Source organism: Apteryx mantelli, chromosome 1 (genome assembly GCF_036417845.1).
Source record: "Apteryx mantelli isolate bAptMan1 chromosome 1, bAptMan1.hap1, whole genome shotgun sequence".
In the NCBI taxonomy this organism is placed as follows: Eukaryota; Metazoa; Chordata; class Aves; order Apterygiformes; family Apterygidae; genus Apteryx; species Apteryx mantelli.
In genome coordinates, this window is record NC_089978.1 from 206,434,047 (window position 1) to 206,452,311 (window position 18,265).

The window sequence follows — 18,265 nt, forward strand, 5'->3', positions numbered from 1 at the left end:
AAACCATCCTTCCCCTTTTTTGCAGTGTGTGGGTATGTATATGAGAAGCTTGTGCTGAAATTCAAGCTACCATTGTACCTGAAGTTGCGGTATCATCCTTAGCTTTAAAATGAAAAAACTGGTGCTCACAGCAGTGGCCCAGAGCTTGAGCTATTTTGAAGCTAGCTCGATATGTCCACATGAGCTTTGATCTCAACTTTCAGCTAGGCATATTTACGGTCATCTCAAAACCAAAATCAGTCCTTTCGCACAGTTTGCACCTCTGCTACGAGAGCGTGTTTCTCTTATAACTGCCCTAACCTTATTCAGTTAAACCACTGCTACTAAACTTTTGATATTAATTAGACAGAAATACTTTGACCTTTAGGTGCAAAATGGAACAATTAAACAGTTGTTTAATGAAACAATAATTAACGGGTTGTTTGCCAGCGTTTTAAGAATCCCAGTCTCCTTTTTTAAACCGTATGAACTTTTTCTGCCATTAACTTACCTGTCAGAATTTTCTTTTACTGCATGCTAATGCCAAAAGTGCAGTAGAATGACTTCACAAATCAACCCTTTGGCAGGTTGCAGGCCAAGTCTCATTCTCACCTCCACCTTGATGCCTGAGGCAAAGTGCTGGCTTTTTCAGCTGAAGTGCACAGGTATGTCTTTACTTGCTCCCCTCCTTTTGTCGTATTCACTTCTAGAAGACACACTTGGTCGTCTGAAATACAGGTAAGACCTCTTCAGTATTTCACTTTCCTGCAATTGAACTAAAATATTTTGGTTTTACTAGTCACTGTTAATCTGTTAAAATGAAATGTTTAAAGAATATCATTGGTATCGAATGTAACGGGGTTAGATAGGGTAGTGACAGGGACATGTAACTACCAAAATAGATAAATTACTCTTACTGTGGATACTTACATTTTACTATAGTGTTGTCACAATGCTTGCAGTTAAAGTCATCTCTGAGTCTATCCATTACTCTGATATAGTGTAAAATTTAAAGTCCGATTCAGCAGGAAAAGGTTTCCTCGGTTGTACCGTGGACTTTGGATCTGCTGCTGACTCTCTGTGTCACTGGGGAGCAGAGGCAGAGCTGTGCTGATCCTTGCCTGCTTCCCCCAGCAGCATGCCAGCTTCTTTGGGGCTGTTGCAAATTAAAGGAATTAAAGTAGTGCAAAAGGCTGGTGGCTTTTTATAGCTTTCCCTAACGATGATTGCTGAAATAGCCATGTAGGTATGGCTTTTGTATGTATGTATTATATGCAGCAAAGTGAACCAAACCTACATGGAGCCTGTAAAATCTTAAATACATGGAACACCTTTACCTATGTGAATAGTTCCCCCTGCTCCAACACCCTTGGGTAATGTGAACGGTTCCTCCAGCTCTGACACCACGGGGTATTTCATCTTTGCTCCAGCAGCACGGCAAGGGCAGTATTCATATGGGGACCCAGAGCAGAGCAGGGAAGCAGCACATCTGCAAGCACCCTGGTGCGGTGCCCCCACGGGAGCTGGGGCTGCTGCTCATGATCAGGCATCCACTGGCACCTGTGGCAGGACTAGGGGGCTGAGGACCCAAAGGTGGCCCATCCGGCTGAGTTTTGGGGGCTCTGGTTGTTGGCGAATGTGGTGGCAGGATGCTGAGTCACCTGTTATATCCATGACTCCCTTCTGTTTTTTCCAATAGACCCTCTGTGTTGGCAAGTCTTATTTTCCTCTGTGTGGGTAGTAAGAGGAAAGACTTGAAGTAAATGCCACAATGAACCTCCCTTGGATTCCAGCTGAGATCTCCCCCGTACAAATCTTTAGCATTGATTTTAACATTCTTCTGCACAGCACTTAAAGATACAGTTATATAATGTTGTCTCTGCCAAGTCCAAAATCCATAACACCTGACTTCAGGCATTTGTCTGTGGCATCTATATTAGGAGCTCAGTCTCTGTTTTAAGTCAATGAAAAGAAACAAGAACCTCCAGAGAATTAGTCAGATCTCTGCATACAAACAGCTCTGCTGAATCTAGTTAGGATTAAATAGGTTATATTCAAATACTACAATATTTTTGCCGATAGCATTTTGTTTTTATTTTAACCCAAGTGTGAATATGGTTTTTTTGGTCTCCTCCAAAAGCAGTTCTGAGGTGTCCCTCTGCTTTGATCTAGCTTTCAATGATGAAAATTCTATCATGAGAAATTTTTACTAGAAGAAAATCAAAGCCAGACTTTTCTTTTAATCTTTGTATTACAGTTCTGTCATTTTACTAAAAGATAGCTCTGACTAAGCCTGTGTGCACAAGTCCCTTGGTGAGGTAGAGCACTGAGTGACCCACCAGTTCTTCTCTTACAGCAATACCAGTCTGAGTTTCACACCAAAGCATGAGGCTGGAGTTGCTCATTCTTCTACAGCTCAGTAAGTACAAATGTTATGTTTATTCAGGCTAATTTTGAAATACTATCATGCGATTTACATGTCTCTCCAAGATTTTATTAGAGCACTTCTTTTATGTACACTATTAATAGGGATTTCTTGTTCCACAGTCTCCTGTCCAGGAGCTATGAGTCTGATATGAAACCTTTAAATACAAAGAAAAGATACCCATTGTAACTGAGTTTGAATCAGACCCTAAAAGGAGCAATGTATATCGGCTAACAGCCAATAAGCATGGATCTGGAAAATAAGAAAGGACAAGTTAACCAAACATATGCATTGCTTTATACTTAAAGAATCAAACTTCACTGATTGTCTGAAGTACAGCCTGAACCATAAATTGAAATCTGGCTGTTGCTGCAGTTCCTACAACTGTTCTTCATAAACACTATATATTTACTACTGTAATTGCATTAATGTTTCTAGTGTTCCTCTGGTATCTTCATGTATTGATTTTACTTTTTTAACTGCACTTTGTATAACAAGTTGAGCCAAGCAAAGCAGAACAGATAAAGCCTCCAAGGTACCCATTCCTGTTCAGGGTTTCAGGACAGAACTTGTTTAAAAGGACAAGCCCTGCAAGGGAAGTCCTAACATAATGGAAAAAAATATATTTAAAGTCATTTCAGGCAAAACAAACCAAAAGAACTTGCAATTGTTTACTGAATTCTGAATGACACTCTTTAATTACTAATGTCCATTCCATGGTTCTTTATGGAGGGTTCTGAAACCACACCATGAGATTCATTTCAAATCACTAGATAATGTGAGGGAGCCCTGACTTTGATCTTGATCTCAGTTCTACCAAGATAAGCTTGGAGAAATCAGCAGAAATCAGTAGAATGAGATCAGCGTCTGCCTCTGCTCATGAAGGTAGTCGTAATGCCTGTGATTCTGCTGCAGTAGTGCTGAGTATATCGGGATAGGAAGCATAATAAATTACTACTTCTAGCAGAATGGCATGTTTACTGCACAAAGAAGTGCTGAGGATTAAAGTTTGAGGACAAACTTGCAATATGCTAGCTATTATGTTTTTCTAATGATTTTGTAGCAGGTACATTCATTAGTGAAGCTCTTCAAAATTCTGCCAAATGATTTTATTAAGGACAAAAGGAAGGTAGACAAAGGATAATTTATTTTTCCACTGACGTTGGAATGTAACTGATTTTCTCCAGAGAATACTGCTGAGTATATGAGTGTATATGAGTCTTTGATCTTTTGTGCTCAGTGCTGTTAAGACTCCAGCGTGCACAGGATGCCTGTGATGCTGGTTCTTGCCACCCGGCCACTGGAGACCTTCTCCTGGGTCGCAGCAAGCAGCTAACGGCCTCGTCAACTTGCGGGATGAGTGGCCCTCAGAAGTACTGCATCATAGGCTATCTCGAGGTTGGTTTATTCTTTTCCTTTTTTAATAAACTAAACTTTGCTTACTAAGAATATTCTCATCTATAAAAAGAAATTGCCTGGACTAGGACATTTCTATTGCAGTTGTTTGAATAATCATCAGACGGCGTGAAATAAGCCTGGTGGAAGTCTACATCTTATTGCAGCACAGATGGAGAGTTTGGCAGTAAACAGCAAACAGCCTTCAAAGTGATACATAGTTTCTCAAGAGAGAGGAACATCAGTGAGACGCAAATGAGCGCAGGGACTTTGCTCTGAAAGTCATTTTCCTGCTCAGAGGCCTCAAAGATAAGGACCATGGTTTGCATGCATATTAGTGTTTGGCAGGATGAGTGTGGTGCTGGAGGCACTGTCTTGACCAGCCTTTGCTGGGGGACACTTCCCACATTGTGCTGAGACCTGAAGCAGCCTGTTAGAGATTCACACCCCATCTGCTCTTGTTGTTTGATCTAAAATGAGACCTATGTTGACAAAAGCAGAAAGCCATCTCTGACAAAGGGAAAACCTTACAGTATGCTGCATTGTTTGCCTGTGCAGGACCAGTGGCCACTTCTCCACTTCCCTCTTCATCCTCTCTTGGGCCTGGTGCCTTCTTCCCTCCCATTTCCAAACTGGCTCCATGAAGCTGGGAATACTTCCATTAGTGGTGGCCCTGGGGCCTTCACACAACTCCTGGGGTGGTTCCCTCGCCGGTGATGGGGGACCAGACAGCTCAGGTTGGGAGCACCAGCTCCCAAGTGTACAGGCTGCCCCTGTGGGCCTTGTTGGCCATTGGATGGGTCCCTCTCGTGCCCTGGCCTCCAAGCAAGGACAGAAATGCCTGTCAGGGCTCTGCGGGTCCAGCCAACGTGTGGAAACACCAGCAGAGATAAAGGGGAATTCCCTTTTCTCAAATTCTGGAGGACTTGGCCGTATTGAACTAATAAATCAACGCAAGTAGAAATATTTTTTCACTAAATACCAGCTGTAGGCTGAATAGGAAGTTAATAAAATACCGCTTATTTTATAAGCAATTGAAAACAATTACAATTTATCACCTTCTAGCATAATGCTGTGACACATTTACAGTTTAATGCTCTGAGGTATTGAGGTGGCACTGACCTCTGCTTGGAGTTGCTTGTGGCAAATATGTTTTTCTGCAAAATTTAAATGCCTCTTTCTTCTTCCCAAACAGCCTATGAGCCACTCTTCAACTTTTGCAGTTTTCCCCCACATTGTTTGAATAAATGGGACTCCGGCACTTACTCATAAGCTGTGGTCTGAGTTTAAGCATTGCTTGGGATACAGGGGCACAAAGAGCCATCTCAGGGTCATTGTGTTTTTCACCCTTAGCTGGATGATTGCCTTTTTTTTTTTTTTTAACAGGAGATCAAAGAGTAATAGATAATTAATATTTTCACTTGCCTGTACTTATCCTTTGAAATATGTAAATACAGAGTCATGAAAACAAACAGCTGTTCCTGAGATAATCCATGTGATTTCATACTGCTTCAGTGTAGCTTGACCCCTCTGGTGACTGTCTCCTGAAGAAGATGAGAGTTACAAATTCTGCTACTTTACAGAGCTCAAGAGATAGAGGCTTATGCTCTGGCAATTCAGTCTGCTACACTGGCTCCCCGTAAATGTGTGTGTAACTCAAAGTCTATTAGAAAGTTGCACTGAAATCAATTCTTTTTCTCACCAGCACATTCTTGAATGCTTTCCTAGAGGGAGGCCAGGAAGCTTAGCATCTTACAAAGTCAAGTTCTTTCCCCTAAAATTCCCCTCCTGATGACCCATGTCAGGCATCATGACAAGAACAAACCTTACTTGTGAAAATATGCATTAGTGAACATGGCAAGCTGCCAAAAATCGGGACTTGGTTAAGATGTTTTGTTGAAAATTCAGAGTGAAAAATCCAGAGTTCAACTTCTTTGCGTTTGAAAAGAAACACTGTAATTATTTTTCACTCTTATTTAGAATAACGTGTCCATTTGTTTCTAAACATGTTCAGTGGATTTTAGCCCTATGATTGGATTAGTTACTTACACATGTTCTGAAAGGAAAACAAAGAAAACTCAGTATTGAAGAAAGTATAAAGCTGCACACTTCAGAGGCAAACAGAATCTGGCAGACTTGCGTTATGTGGACATGTATATGCTTGTCATTTGGGGCGCAAAAAGATTTTTGCTGTGCATCCTTAAACATAAGTTGAATGAGTGTCATATTATACGTGTCTATATAAACCAGAGAGTGGATGTGTACAGTCCTGCCAAATGCTTGGATAACTTGAGCTCTCCTTACCAGAGCTTTGTAATATCAGGCGACTGAGTACTTTTTGTATTTCTGTCTCATCTAACACATTGATACATTCACCACATCCACGAGTCAAGTATGCTGTAGAATGGCTGAATACAACTACTAACAAACAAAGAAGGACTGGTGGAAGATGTGAAGGTTGGGGGCTGCCTTGGCTGCAGTGACCATGAGATGGTGGAGTTCAGGATCCTGCGAGGAGGAAGCAGGGCACCAAGTAGGATTGCAACCCTGGACTTCAGGAGAGCAAACTTTGGCCTCTTCAGGGACCTCCTTGGAGGAATCCCATGGGTGAGGGCCCTAGAAGGAAGGGGTGTTCAAGAGAGCTGGTTAATATTCAAACATCGCTTCCTCCAGGCTCAAGAGCGGTGCATCCCTATGAGTAGGAAGTCAAGCAAAGGAGGCAGGAGACCTGCATGGATGAGCAAGGAGCTCCTGGCAAAACTCAACCAGAAGAAGGAAGTATACAGAAAGTGGAAAGGGGGACAGGCCACTTGGGAGGAATATAGGAACGTTGTCAGAGTATGCAGGGATGCGACGAGGAAGGCCAAGACCCATTTGGAATTAAATCTGGCAAGGGATGTCAAGGACAACAAGAAGGGCTTCTTCAAATACATCAGTAGCAAGAGGAAGACTAGGGAAAATGTGGGTCCTTTGCTGAATGGGGTGGGTGCCCTGGTGACGAAGGATGCAGAGAAGGCAGAGTTACTGAATGCCGCCTTTGCTTCAGTCTTTACTGCTCAGGCCAGCCCTCAGGAGCCCCAGATCCTGGAGGCAAGAGAGAAAGTCTGGAGAAAGGAAGACTTTCCCTTGGTGGAGGAGGAGTGGGTTAGAGATCATTTAAGCAAACTTGACACCCACAGATCCACGGGCCCTGATGGGATGCACCCACGAGTGCTGAGGGAGCTGGCGGACATTATTGCTAAGCCACTCTCCATCATCTTTGAAAGGTCATGGAGGACAGGAGAGGTGCCTGAGGACTGGAAGAAAGCCAATGTCACCCCAGTCTTCAAAAAGGGCAAGAAGGAGGACCCAGGGAACTACAGGCCAGTCAGCCTCACCTCCATCCCTGGAAAGGTGATGGAGCAGCTCATCCTGGAGGCCATCTCCAAGCATGTGGAGGACAAGAAGGTGATCAGGAGTAGTCAGCATGGCTTCACCAAGGGGAAATCATGCCTAACCAACCTGATAGCCTTCTATGCTGGAATGACTGGCTAGGTAGATGAGGGGAGAGCAGTGGATGTTGTCTACCTAGACTTCAGCAAGGCTTTTGACACTGTCTCCCATAGCATCCTCATAGACAAGCTCAGGAAGTGTGGGTTAGATGAGTGGACAGTGAGGTGGATTGAGACCTGGCTGAATGGCAGAGCTCAGAGAGTTGTGATCAGTGGCACAGAGTCTAGTTGGAGGCCTGTAGCTAGCGGTGTCCCCCAGGGGTCAGTACTGGGTCCAGTCTTGTTCAACTTCTTCATCAATGACCTGGATGAAGGCACAGAGTGCACCCTCAGCAAGTTTGCTGACAATACAAAACTGGGAGGAGTGGCTGATACGCCAGAGGGCTGTGCTGCCATTCAGAGAGACCTGGACAGGCTGGAGAGGTGGTCAGAGAGGAACCTCATGAAGTTCAACAAAGGCAAGTGCAGAGTCCTGCACCTGGGGAGGAATAACCCCAGTCACCAGTACAGGTTGGGGGTTGACCTGCTGGAAAGCAGCTCTGCGGAGAAGGACCTGGGAGTGCTGGTGGACACCAAGTTAAGCATGAGGCAGCAATGTGCCCTTGTGGCCAAGAAGGCCAATGGTATCCTGGGCTGCATCAGGAAGAGTGTTGCCAGCAGGTTGAGGGAGGTGATCCTCCCCCTCTACTCAGCCCTGGTGAGGCCACATCTGGAGTACTGTGTCCAGTTCTGGGCTCCCCAGTACAAGAGGGATGTGGCACTACTGGAGCAAGTCCAGCAAAGGGCCACAAAGATGATTAGGGGACTGGAGCATCTCTCTTATGAGGAAAGGCTGAGAGAGCTGGGCCTGTTTAGCCTGGAGAAGAGAAGGCTGAGAGGAGATCTTATCAACGTGTACAAGTATCTGAAGGGAGGGTGTCGAGAGGATGGGGCCAGACTCTTTTCAGTGGTGCCGAGCGACAGGACGCGAGGCAATGGGCACAAACTGAAACACAGACACTTCCATCTGAACATGAGGAAAAACTTTTTCACTGTGAGGGTGACAGAGCACTGGAACAGGTTGCCCAGAGAGGTGGTGGAGTCTCCTTCTCTGGAGATATTCAAAAGCCGCCTGGATGCAATCCTGTGCAATGTGCTCTAGGTGACCCTGCTTGAGCAGGGGGGTTGGACTAGATGATCTCCAGAGGTCCCTTCCAACCTCACCGATTCTGTGATTCTGTGATTTATAGTAATATTTAAAATATGAAATATAACACACCTGTGAATCTATATCTGTTAATTTATTTAAACATGAGTAATTCCCAGGTGATTTCAGAATTTAAAGATGTGCAAACCATTCTTAATATTTCTCTGTACATCTTGAGCATGACGCATGGCTGGAGCACCTCTGCCAGTCCCATTCTAGATTGGCTCCTGTCCAGCCTCTGCTACTGACTTCTGCTTTCTGGTTTCAGCAGAATCACTAACAACCTCTCAGCCAAAGGCACTGGATCTGTGCCGCCTCCTTCACTTGCCTTTAGGGTAGTGTGTTGTACCCTCTTCTTCCTGATGTCTTGTCCCCCCTTGGCTCCCCTAGCAGTCTCCTCCTGTCCCTTACCCCTTCAGAGCACTCGCAGGAGGATCCTCCTCTCCCTGTTGACTTTTTGAGGGGTTCTGCTATCTTGAGGGGCTTGTGCAAACTAGCATTTCAGCCTGGCTCTCTGGCATCTCTTTGTCTATAAAGAGATCAGATGCCTTATCTAGATGTTCTTTCTTGTTGGATGTAGCCAAAACAAAATTCTTACTCTTCTGCTCCGACGTTTTTTCTTTTAATCATTTTAGACAATCTTGCTATCATACCTGCCAGTCAGGCACAGAACTTGGGTGTCACCTTTGGCTTCCGCTTCTCCATAGGTCCTCACAGCCGGACTGTGCCTAAAACTTGTAGCGTCTCTCTGTGTAGCATGTTGGAGTGGCAGCTGTTCATGTCCCCACATCTTCCTTCTCAGTTACGGCGTTACACTTCCCCAGGGCACTGTCAGGGCCAATCACGCTTCACTTGTACTCATTCTCGGTGTCTGAGCACGGATGATTTTCCAGCCTGGCATTTTAACCTTCTCACCTCTCCTTACATCTTCCACTCATTCCTCCTTCCTTATCACCTTGAACATGGGCTACTTGCCTTTGCTTTCAAAGCCCTTTGCAGACAGCAGCCTCTCGCTCACTATTGGGATTTTGGCTAATCATGCCACCTTCATCATCTGCTTGTTACATTTTCAAACAAACCCTATCACTCTGCTGATGCCCACAGGGCAACCTGACTGTCCTCCCTTACTTCACTTTTAAGCTTTTCCCATTCCACTATGCCTACAAGAGGCATTGACAGTGGCTGGACTGATGGTGTCAGACAAAATCACCTACTTGCGTTATACCTACATCTAGCTTTTCCTTCCATTTATACTGTGGTCTGCCAGGTGTCTGAGGCACCGTGGTGACATAGATAAAAGAGAATGTGCAAAAGAGAGAGTGAAAAAAGTGTATACATGATTTAGTAAATGTTCCTTTTGAGGGCTTCCTCAAATCTTGAAAGAGCAATTCGTCCCTCATATCCACTCTGCTATCTCATTCCATTCTCTGACTGAAAGTTTCTGCAGCCTTTATGAGACAAGAATAAAAACTTAATTTTTGAAAAATAAATTTCTCCTGAGAAACTCTTGCAAAAGAAACCCTCTGACAGCTAAAACTAGAATCAACACCTTGATAATCTTATTTCTTTGTTCTTACTAAGACTCCTTCTTTGCAACAGAAAACATGTGGGTTTTGTATGGTGCCTGAGGCAAACCAACGTCCTACCATACCAACACATATTGTATGCATGCATTCTTTGTGCATATAATGAATTTGTTGAACTCAGTCACAGATGTCCTTTATATATGAAAGTCTGAGTAATTAAAAGCAGAGGCACTCAAAGCAACATGACAGGTTCCAGCCTTGCAATCAAATACATATGTGTATATCCACCAGATCTTTAGAGAAGAGACCAAATTCATCTTTTATCCTGCTTATTTTGTTTTCTAGGCTGAACAGAAGTGCTTTCTTTGTGATTCCAGACACCCGTATAATTCCTATACACAGCACAACAGTCACATGATTGAAAATGTTATCACAACTTTTGAGCCTGATAGGAAAAAAAAGTGGTGGCAGTCAGAAAATGGTAAGTTTCTTTGAAAAAAATGTTACTGCATGTGGTTTGATTCACTTATATAATCATTATTCACTACTATCCTTTTATAAAAAGATGAGACAAAACTGCATGCCTTCTTTGATCCAGTAGTATTGAATAGATATTCAGAGTGATTTAAACCTGTTCTTTGGTATCAACAGAGGAATTCAGAAATTCTGTTTATCTACAGACAAATTTTAAGTGCAATACCTTCAACAGCTGAACAGAGGACCTGTGCCAGTGCTTTATTGTACACAGTAGGCATGTATTTTTCATAAAGTATCTTCTTTTCAATAAAATGTGATTTTTGACAAAAGGTACCTATGCCTACAGATGCATAATGACAGAATCTGTAAAACACAGATATCTATTTAAAACAATTAAAGCTTGCAGTGTCAAGCACTGATACTTTAGGAAATGCCTGACTATCCTTATGTGCTAATTTTGTCACAAATTTCCCTATGGTAGTTCTTCACCAATATCAATTTATATATCTTTACATCTTCTCTGTGAAGGGAGGTTAGAAGGAATGGCATTTTGCTATATCCTTATTTTACATATAATGGGTATGTGAAAATATTTTACTAGTGGGAAATTATGATATAGAAAAATTTAGATAATATGTAATTTTATACACTAATTATTTAATTGGATATCCAACTAGAAATTCATAAGCCTTGTTTTTTTCAGGGTGTGTAGCAAAGAACTGTCACCAGCTTTGGGCACCACTGTCAATAAAGCTGTGGGCCAGCTGTAAGAGTGCCCTTTCTTGCTCTCCCCATCTTTCTCCTGGGACAAGGTCTCACAAAATAGCCTTGTCAGCAGGAGCTCCAGTGTGGCAAATGCAGACATAAACACTGGGGATATCATCTGGCACTCTACAGAAAATATGTGAATGGTGGGGGGGGGTTTCCATACTTGTTACAGTTTTGGAAAATGCCTGATGCAATAGCCTTGCTCAATGACAAATTTCAAGTCTATGTTTGGCAGTGTAGACAGGTTTAACAGATCTGTTTAACAGGAAGAAAACCCATTTTTTATTAGCATCGTTCTTAAGAAAGAGGAAATACTTTGATGCAAAAAAGATACAGGAAGGCACAAACCCAGAACCTTACCGTCACTGTCTGTTACAGTCTGAATGGCGTGAACTGGACCTTTAAACTTTACGTGCAGCCTCAGTGACATGCAGCATTGCCAGGTCCCACTATGATATAGGCAGTGCATTGCATTGCCCTGGAGAGAGGGACTGGGAGAGAGGGGTCCAGCTGGATGCCAGTTTTGTGCTCTCAGGAATCCATAAAGATTCCCGCTGCTGGAGGGGAAAAGGCATCTTTACCTGCCCCACTGAAAAGCTGTCTCAGCAGCCCCTCCAATAGGCTTTTCATTACATTTTCACTGTCTTTTCAGGCATTGACCATGTCAGCATTAGATTGGACCTAGAAACTGTGTTCCAGTTCAGCCATCTTATCCTGACTTTTAAGGTAATGTTGTATGCACATATTTTACCTGAGCTTTCATTTAATTTTATACACTAATTATTTAATCACTGGAAGAGATTGCTTAGAGAGGCTGTGGAGTCTCTATCTTTAGAGGTTTGTAAGAACAGGTTAGATAAACACCTGTCAAGAATGGTTAAGTTATAGCTGATCCTGCTTTAGGGGAGTTAGATAGGCTGAATAGTTTCCTCTTCATGTGCCTTCTGGTCTTATTTTCTACAAATCTGAAAATTAGAGTTGTAAAAAAATTAAATTGCAAAGTTAAGTTCTCAAAATTTAGGAAATGCCAGAACTGAGGATACTCATTCAAATATAATTCTGTCTTTTCCTGCACATCTATTATGATCCAGATGATTACAAGTTTTTCACTGCAAAATCCCTATTTTGTTATAGTAAACTTCCTTACTAAAAGCTAAGCTCATATTTATAAAGAACACAGCCATTCCCTTTTGCTGAGAGGGTTCAGCTGAGGAATCCTGCTTTTTATGTGCTTCAGATGGTCTATTTCAGAGACTCATGTAACCAGCACAGTAACTCCCTAATGGGCCTACAGGCTTCAAAACACAGAATTTTAATTGACAGCTGTTGGCATCCCCCATACAGGAATGTCAGTACAACAACCTCTGAGATTTGGTATCGATGCCTGGTTAAGGACTTCTTAAAATAATGTTTCTTACAGACATTTCGGCCTGCAGCGATGCTGGTTGAGCGCTCCACAGATTTTGGTCAGACCTGGAAAGCATTTAGGTATTTTGCCCAGGATTGTGCAGCTTCTTTTCCCAATATCTCTTCTGGTCCAGCAAAAGGTGTGGGAGACATCATTTGTGATTCAAGATATTCTGACATCGAGCCCTCCACTGAAGGCGAGGTATTGCCAAATATCTGTGTTCTGTGCATTCAGACCATACATGGATATTTTTCTGGAGCTGAGGGGCTCTGTTCTGTATCCATTAGATCCACTTATATGCATTTTGAATTGTTATTGACTTTACTAACTGAGTAAGAGGGAAAGAAAACCACTGCATTTAACCCCCAGTTTCACATCTAAATGAACTCATAAAACAACTTGTACAAAACCTTCTAGTGTTTTTTCCTGGTTTCCAAATTCATATAAAAGTCCCTCCTTGTAAGAAGTCTTGGCTCCCCATCAACCTCTACTGCTATGTCAAGGGTTTGTCCTTGGATCCCTTTAGTGGGAGCCAGCTGGCCCCAATTCTCTACATCAGGCTTTTCCTGACACATCACTCCATCAAAGGGTCTTTTTGCTTCACTTCAAAGCCACATTGAACAGGGTGAGAGCACTTGCTGGATGAAGACCACAGCCCTGTTTTTCCTTCTATGGGATCGGTAAAGTGTCATCAGTAATGAGTGGGTCTCAGATGACAGATTTTGCATGCCAAAAGAAAAGATTGCATGATTTTTAGAGCTATATTAACTTTTTTTGCAGGTTGTCTTAAAAGCTTTGGATCCCAGCTTTGAAATAGAAAATCCATATGTGCCATATATCCAAGGTATGAACAGCCTGGGTTTTCTCCAGAAGATATTTTGCTGATGTTGCTTGTTTTGTGTACTGAAAGGGTCAAATGTTCAGCGGTGTAAATCAGTGATGCTGAAAATTGGGTATGTAAAGATCTTAAGGAGACATCTGTTTTAGTGAATAAAATAAGCCAGTCTTATTCTTTGGTCTTGAGGGCATATGGCATGGCTCTGCACAGCTCACATCCATAGAGATAAATTATTATTCTTCCTGGCGCCAGGGTGGCCTAATCCATACTGCCTTTTAAGAGCAATCCCGAAGCCATACATGAACCCACCCAGGTGCTGGCAACATGCAGTTTGGTCCAAGCCAGAGCCATGCCAAGGAGGATGCTGATGCTTAAACAGCTGCATGCCACAAGTGGGTCTGTTCCCTGGCACCATATGGGTTACTGGCCTGGAGGAGATGGGCCAATATCAGACTATTGTAACTGGATTTCTTCAGTATAGGGGAATTCCTGGGTGATTTATCCAAGAAGATTTGACTCTCTTTATTTTCAAGAGTACAGAATTTAGAGTAGTTTGGGTTCTTGATTTCTTTTCTTTTTTTCCAGAGCTCATTACTTTGACAAACCTAAGGATAAATTTTACTAAACTCCACACCCTTGGGGATGCTCTGCTTGGAAGAAGGCACAATGATCCCCTTGAGAAGTATTACTACGCTGTTTATGAAATGGTTGTGCGTGGCAGCTGCTTTTGCAATGGTCATGCCAGCCAGTGTGATCCTATGCAGAGCCTGCGGGGAGATGTTTTCCATCAGTCTGGAATGGTGCGTCATAACAGTCCTCTCCAACAAGGACAGGCCCTATCTGGTATTTTGGAGGAAGAGGTGGAGGGGGGGAGCAGAAGGGAGGTCCCTGATGGTCCTTGGATTGATCATATGCAACTCGACATTGTAAAATGTTTCAATACAGCTTTGTCCTTTAAAACCCTAGGACAGATTACTCAGAATTTGTCCCTTTGTTGGCATTAGTGTGGTGTTTCTAAAGCAACTGAGAGGAGACATGTTGATGATAGCATCAAAATACCAGAGCTGTAATGGTGCAAATATAATGCAGTAAGTAGCTGGTGCTCTGTGCAGGCCTGAATGGCTACTCAGTGGGCACATTCCTTCGCTGCAGCTGGGCTCGGGGGAACTGCAGCGATAAAGGGAGACGTCAGCACAAAGAAAATCTGACAGTGCAAAGCTAACCTGTGAAAAACGGCTTATTAAAAAATTCAGGAACATGATCATGAGTTTCTTCCTTTTGAGAACAAGTGTTTTTTTTCCCCTGGAAGATATGCATATCAATATAGACACATGTGGGGAGAGAGATGTAGAAATAAAAATGTTGAAGCCTTCATTGTCCTTCATATGTCACTAGAAGTAAGGTTCCTTTCTAAATACTGCACAGCAGCTTTAAAACTGATTAAAGTTGTTAGGTATTCTCCGTACCTTTTACTCCAATAACTAAGAATTTTGTCAGTTGAGGGAGCCAAAGAGCTTTGGATTTTCCTGGTTTTGCTGGCATACCACAGGCAGAGTATTACTTGAGTGTTTTTAGATGAGCATTTTAAAGTAGTGTAGGGAACACAGGAGGGCTTATAACCATTTTATGAATACAGATGCAGTACCTGGAATGCCATAATTTGATTTAGGAGTCCTGCTGGAGGCTAGTAGCCATTTTGTAGTGTTGAAACTTTCATCAGTAGAGAAAGATAAACCACTTTAAACCTGTCACTTAGTGGAGCAATAAAGCCATCAGGAATAGAATATTCCTGCAGACATACTAAAAAGTTTGTTCTAAGATGCAAGAACAGCAAAATCTGATTCTGTCATAGTAGAGGTTTTATGTGTGGAAGAAGAAAACATCATTTTGATCCACATCTATCTGTTTCATTTGGGAGACAGAAGGATACTTTTATTTTCCTCTTCAAATTCCACAAAACTAAAGAAAGCTCTCTTCTATTTCCCTTCCCTTCCTGGCCTTTGCAGGTCCATGGGAGATGCATCTGCCACCATAACACTGCTGGCGTGTCCTGTGAAAGATGTAAAGATTTCTACAGTGATGCTCCCTGGAGACCAGCTGAAGGGGCACGAGATAATGCTTGCAAACGTAAGGGTAACATCTGCTCTTCCTTTTTAGCACAAGGAGGGTGGGTGTAGTACAGTCCCAGTGCAATGCCTAATGGGATGGCCAAGTTTCTGGGAGGGAATCTTTTCTATGTCCCTGTCTAGAAACACAGATATATTCATGTGTCCATCAGTGCTGAGTTGCCCTACAAGAAAAAGTACTGTTTCCCTTTCTTATTTCTCATAAAGAGAAAAGATGATAAAAACAGGAGAAGGTAACTAATGCAAAAAAGATCATTCATTGGTTAGCATGAGGTCTTTCTTGCAAATGAAAGACAAGGCTGAAGTATTTACTTCCACAGTAATGAGTAACGTAGGACTACAAAAATAATATATCAGGATCTGTAACAAATATTCAGTGAGCTCTTTCTTTGATGAACCAGTGTTCACTACTGTGTATCAGCCACACTCATCAGTATGGACATTTTTCCAAGTTTAGGGCCCAGTTTTGTCGTAAGTCTCCAATTACCCTATGCAGGAATATGTGATAGAATAGTTTATTTTACTGCTCTTTTTTTGTCAGCAACTGTGGCTAGCAAGCAAGTTATGTGAACCAAAATTTAGTGCAGAATAATGAATCATCATTGACACATATGCGGTATCAAAGCTACAAAGTACAAAATCTTAGATTTCAGAGATAGCCTTTTTATTGGAAAAGGAGGTCTGTTTTTGACCTACACCTGATCCAGAAAATGTGTGTTTTTGGGTGTGTTTGCCAAGTGCAGCGTTGCCAACTCCCACTAATTTAGAGTAAGTCAGGCAGTTTTGGCCCCACTCCAGGAGCTCCCTGACTGCAGTGCACTGCTGAGATCAAACTGAACCAATTTAGTATAACACGGGCTGTTGGCACAGTGTGATAAATGTCCTCTCCTGGGTGCAGATGTTGGCAGGGCCTTCTTCTCCCCTCCCCAGAGACGGTGTCACCGAGCTGCCATTTTCTGCTGGCAGAGAAGGGAAAGGGGAAGAGTGAAGAGCAGCAGCCCCTGACTCATGTTCCCCTATCCAAGGGTGGTGCTGAGGTGTTTTATGGGTGAATGCTGCTGTTCCCTGCAGGTGGGGAAATGGAGACCAAGTCAGGCAGAAGGGTCTTCTTGAGGCAAGATTGGACATTCCTGGAGTTTCTTGCATGGTCTGGCAGCTGGGATTAACAGAGGGTGAAATGGTGCCACTCATGCTAACATCAGCCCCGAGTGAGATGCCTGGAGCCTTCTGTTATGTTCCCACTGGTGGCTTATTTGACTGCTTGGTTTATGCTTTAAAGCATGCACATGTACCCAAGTCAACTTCAGAATGACTCAGAACTACCTCCTGTGCAGATTGCTAACTTTTAGAGCCAAGAGAATTAGTTCTCTTCACCTTTGTTCTTGCTCCCCTTCTCTCCAACTGTTCTCCACAGTCATATGCTTCAATTTTTTTTTCAGTTAGCCCCTAGTTTTGCCATCATTATGCTCCCCTGGTGCATATAAATCAAATCACAGAATCACAGAATCACAGAATCGCTGAGGTCACCTAGAGCACATTGCACAGGATTGCATCCAGGCGTGTTTTGAATATCTCCAGAGAAGGAGACTCCACCACCTCTCTGGGCAACCTGTTCCAGTGCTCTGTCACCCTCACAGTGAAAAAGTTTTTCCTCATGTTCAGATGGAAGTGTCTGTGTTTCAGTTTGTGCCCATTGCCTCGCGTCCTGTCGCTCGGCACCACTGAAAAGAGTCTGGCCCCATCCTCTCGACACCCTCCCTTCAGATACTTGTACACGTTGATAAGATCCCCTCTCAGCCTTCTCTTCTCCAAGCTAAACAGGCCCAGCTCTCTCAGCCTTTCCTCATAAGAGAGATGCTCCAGTCCCCTAATCATCTTTGTGGCCCTTCGCTGGACTTGCTCCAGTAGTGCCACATCCCTCTTGTACTGGGGAGCCCAGCACTGGATGCAGTACTCCAGATGTGGCCTCACCAGGGCTGAGTAGAGGGGGAGGATCACCTCCCTCAACCTGCTGGCAACACTCTTCCTGATGCAGCCCAGGATACCATTGGCCTTCTTGGCCACAAGGGCACATTGCTGCCTCATGCTTAACTTGGTGTCCACCAGCACTCCCAGGTCCTTCTCCGCGGAGCTGCTTTCCAGCAGGTCAGCCCCCAACCTGTACTGGTGACTGGGGTTATTCTTCCCCAGGTGCAGGACCCTGCACTTGCCTTTGATGAACTTCATGAGGTTCCTCTCTGCCCACCTCTCCAGCCTGTCCAAGTCTCTTTGAATGGCAGCACAGCCCTCTGGTGGATCAGCCACTCCTCCCAGTTCTGTATCGTCAGCAACCTTGCTGAGGGTGCACTCTGTGCCTTCATCCAGGTCATTGATGAAGAAGTTGAACAAGACTGGACCCAGTACTGACCCCTGGGGGACACCGCTAGCTACAGGCCTCCAACTAGACTCTGTGCCACTGATCACAACTCTCTGAGCTCTGCCATTCAGCCAGGTCTCAATCCACCTCACTGTCCACTCATCTAACCCACACTTCCTGAGCTTGTCTATGAGGATGCTATGGGAGACAGTGTCAAAAGCCTTGCTGAAGTCTAGGTAGACAACATCCACTGCTCTCCCCTCATCTACCCAGCCAGTCATTCCATCATA

General features: G+C 43.5%; 1 protein-coding gene across 1 annotated transcript in view; it reads left to right on the top strand.

The window, feature by feature from the left end:
* Nucleotides 1-2,316: 2,316 nt before the first annotated feature.
* LAMB4 (laminin subunit beta 4) overlaps nucleotides 2,317-18,265 on the top strand; it is a 51,926-nt gene continuing 35,977 nt past the window's right edge. Inside the window, exons 1-8 of the mRNA XM_067316162.1 lie at nucleotides 2,317-2,398; nucleotides 3,645-3,802; nucleotides 10,348-10,483; nucleotides 11,900-11,973; nucleotides 12,668-12,856; nucleotides 13,436-13,499; nucleotides 14,079-14,293; nucleotides 15,500-15,620. Coding sequence (XP_067172263.1) covers nucleotides 2,365-2,398; nucleotides 3,645-3,802; nucleotides 10,348-10,483; nucleotides 11,900-11,973; nucleotides 12,668-12,856; nucleotides 13,436-13,499; nucleotides 14,079-14,293; nucleotides 15,500-15,620 — 991 coding nt within the window. The 5' untranslated portion in view covers nucleotides 2,317-2,364. The remainder of the gene's footprint in view (nucleotides 2,399-3,644; nucleotides 3,803-10,347; nucleotides 10,484-11,899; nucleotides 11,974-12,667; nucleotides 12,857-13,435; nucleotides 13,500-14,078; nucleotides 14,294-15,499; nucleotides 15,621-18,265) is intronic.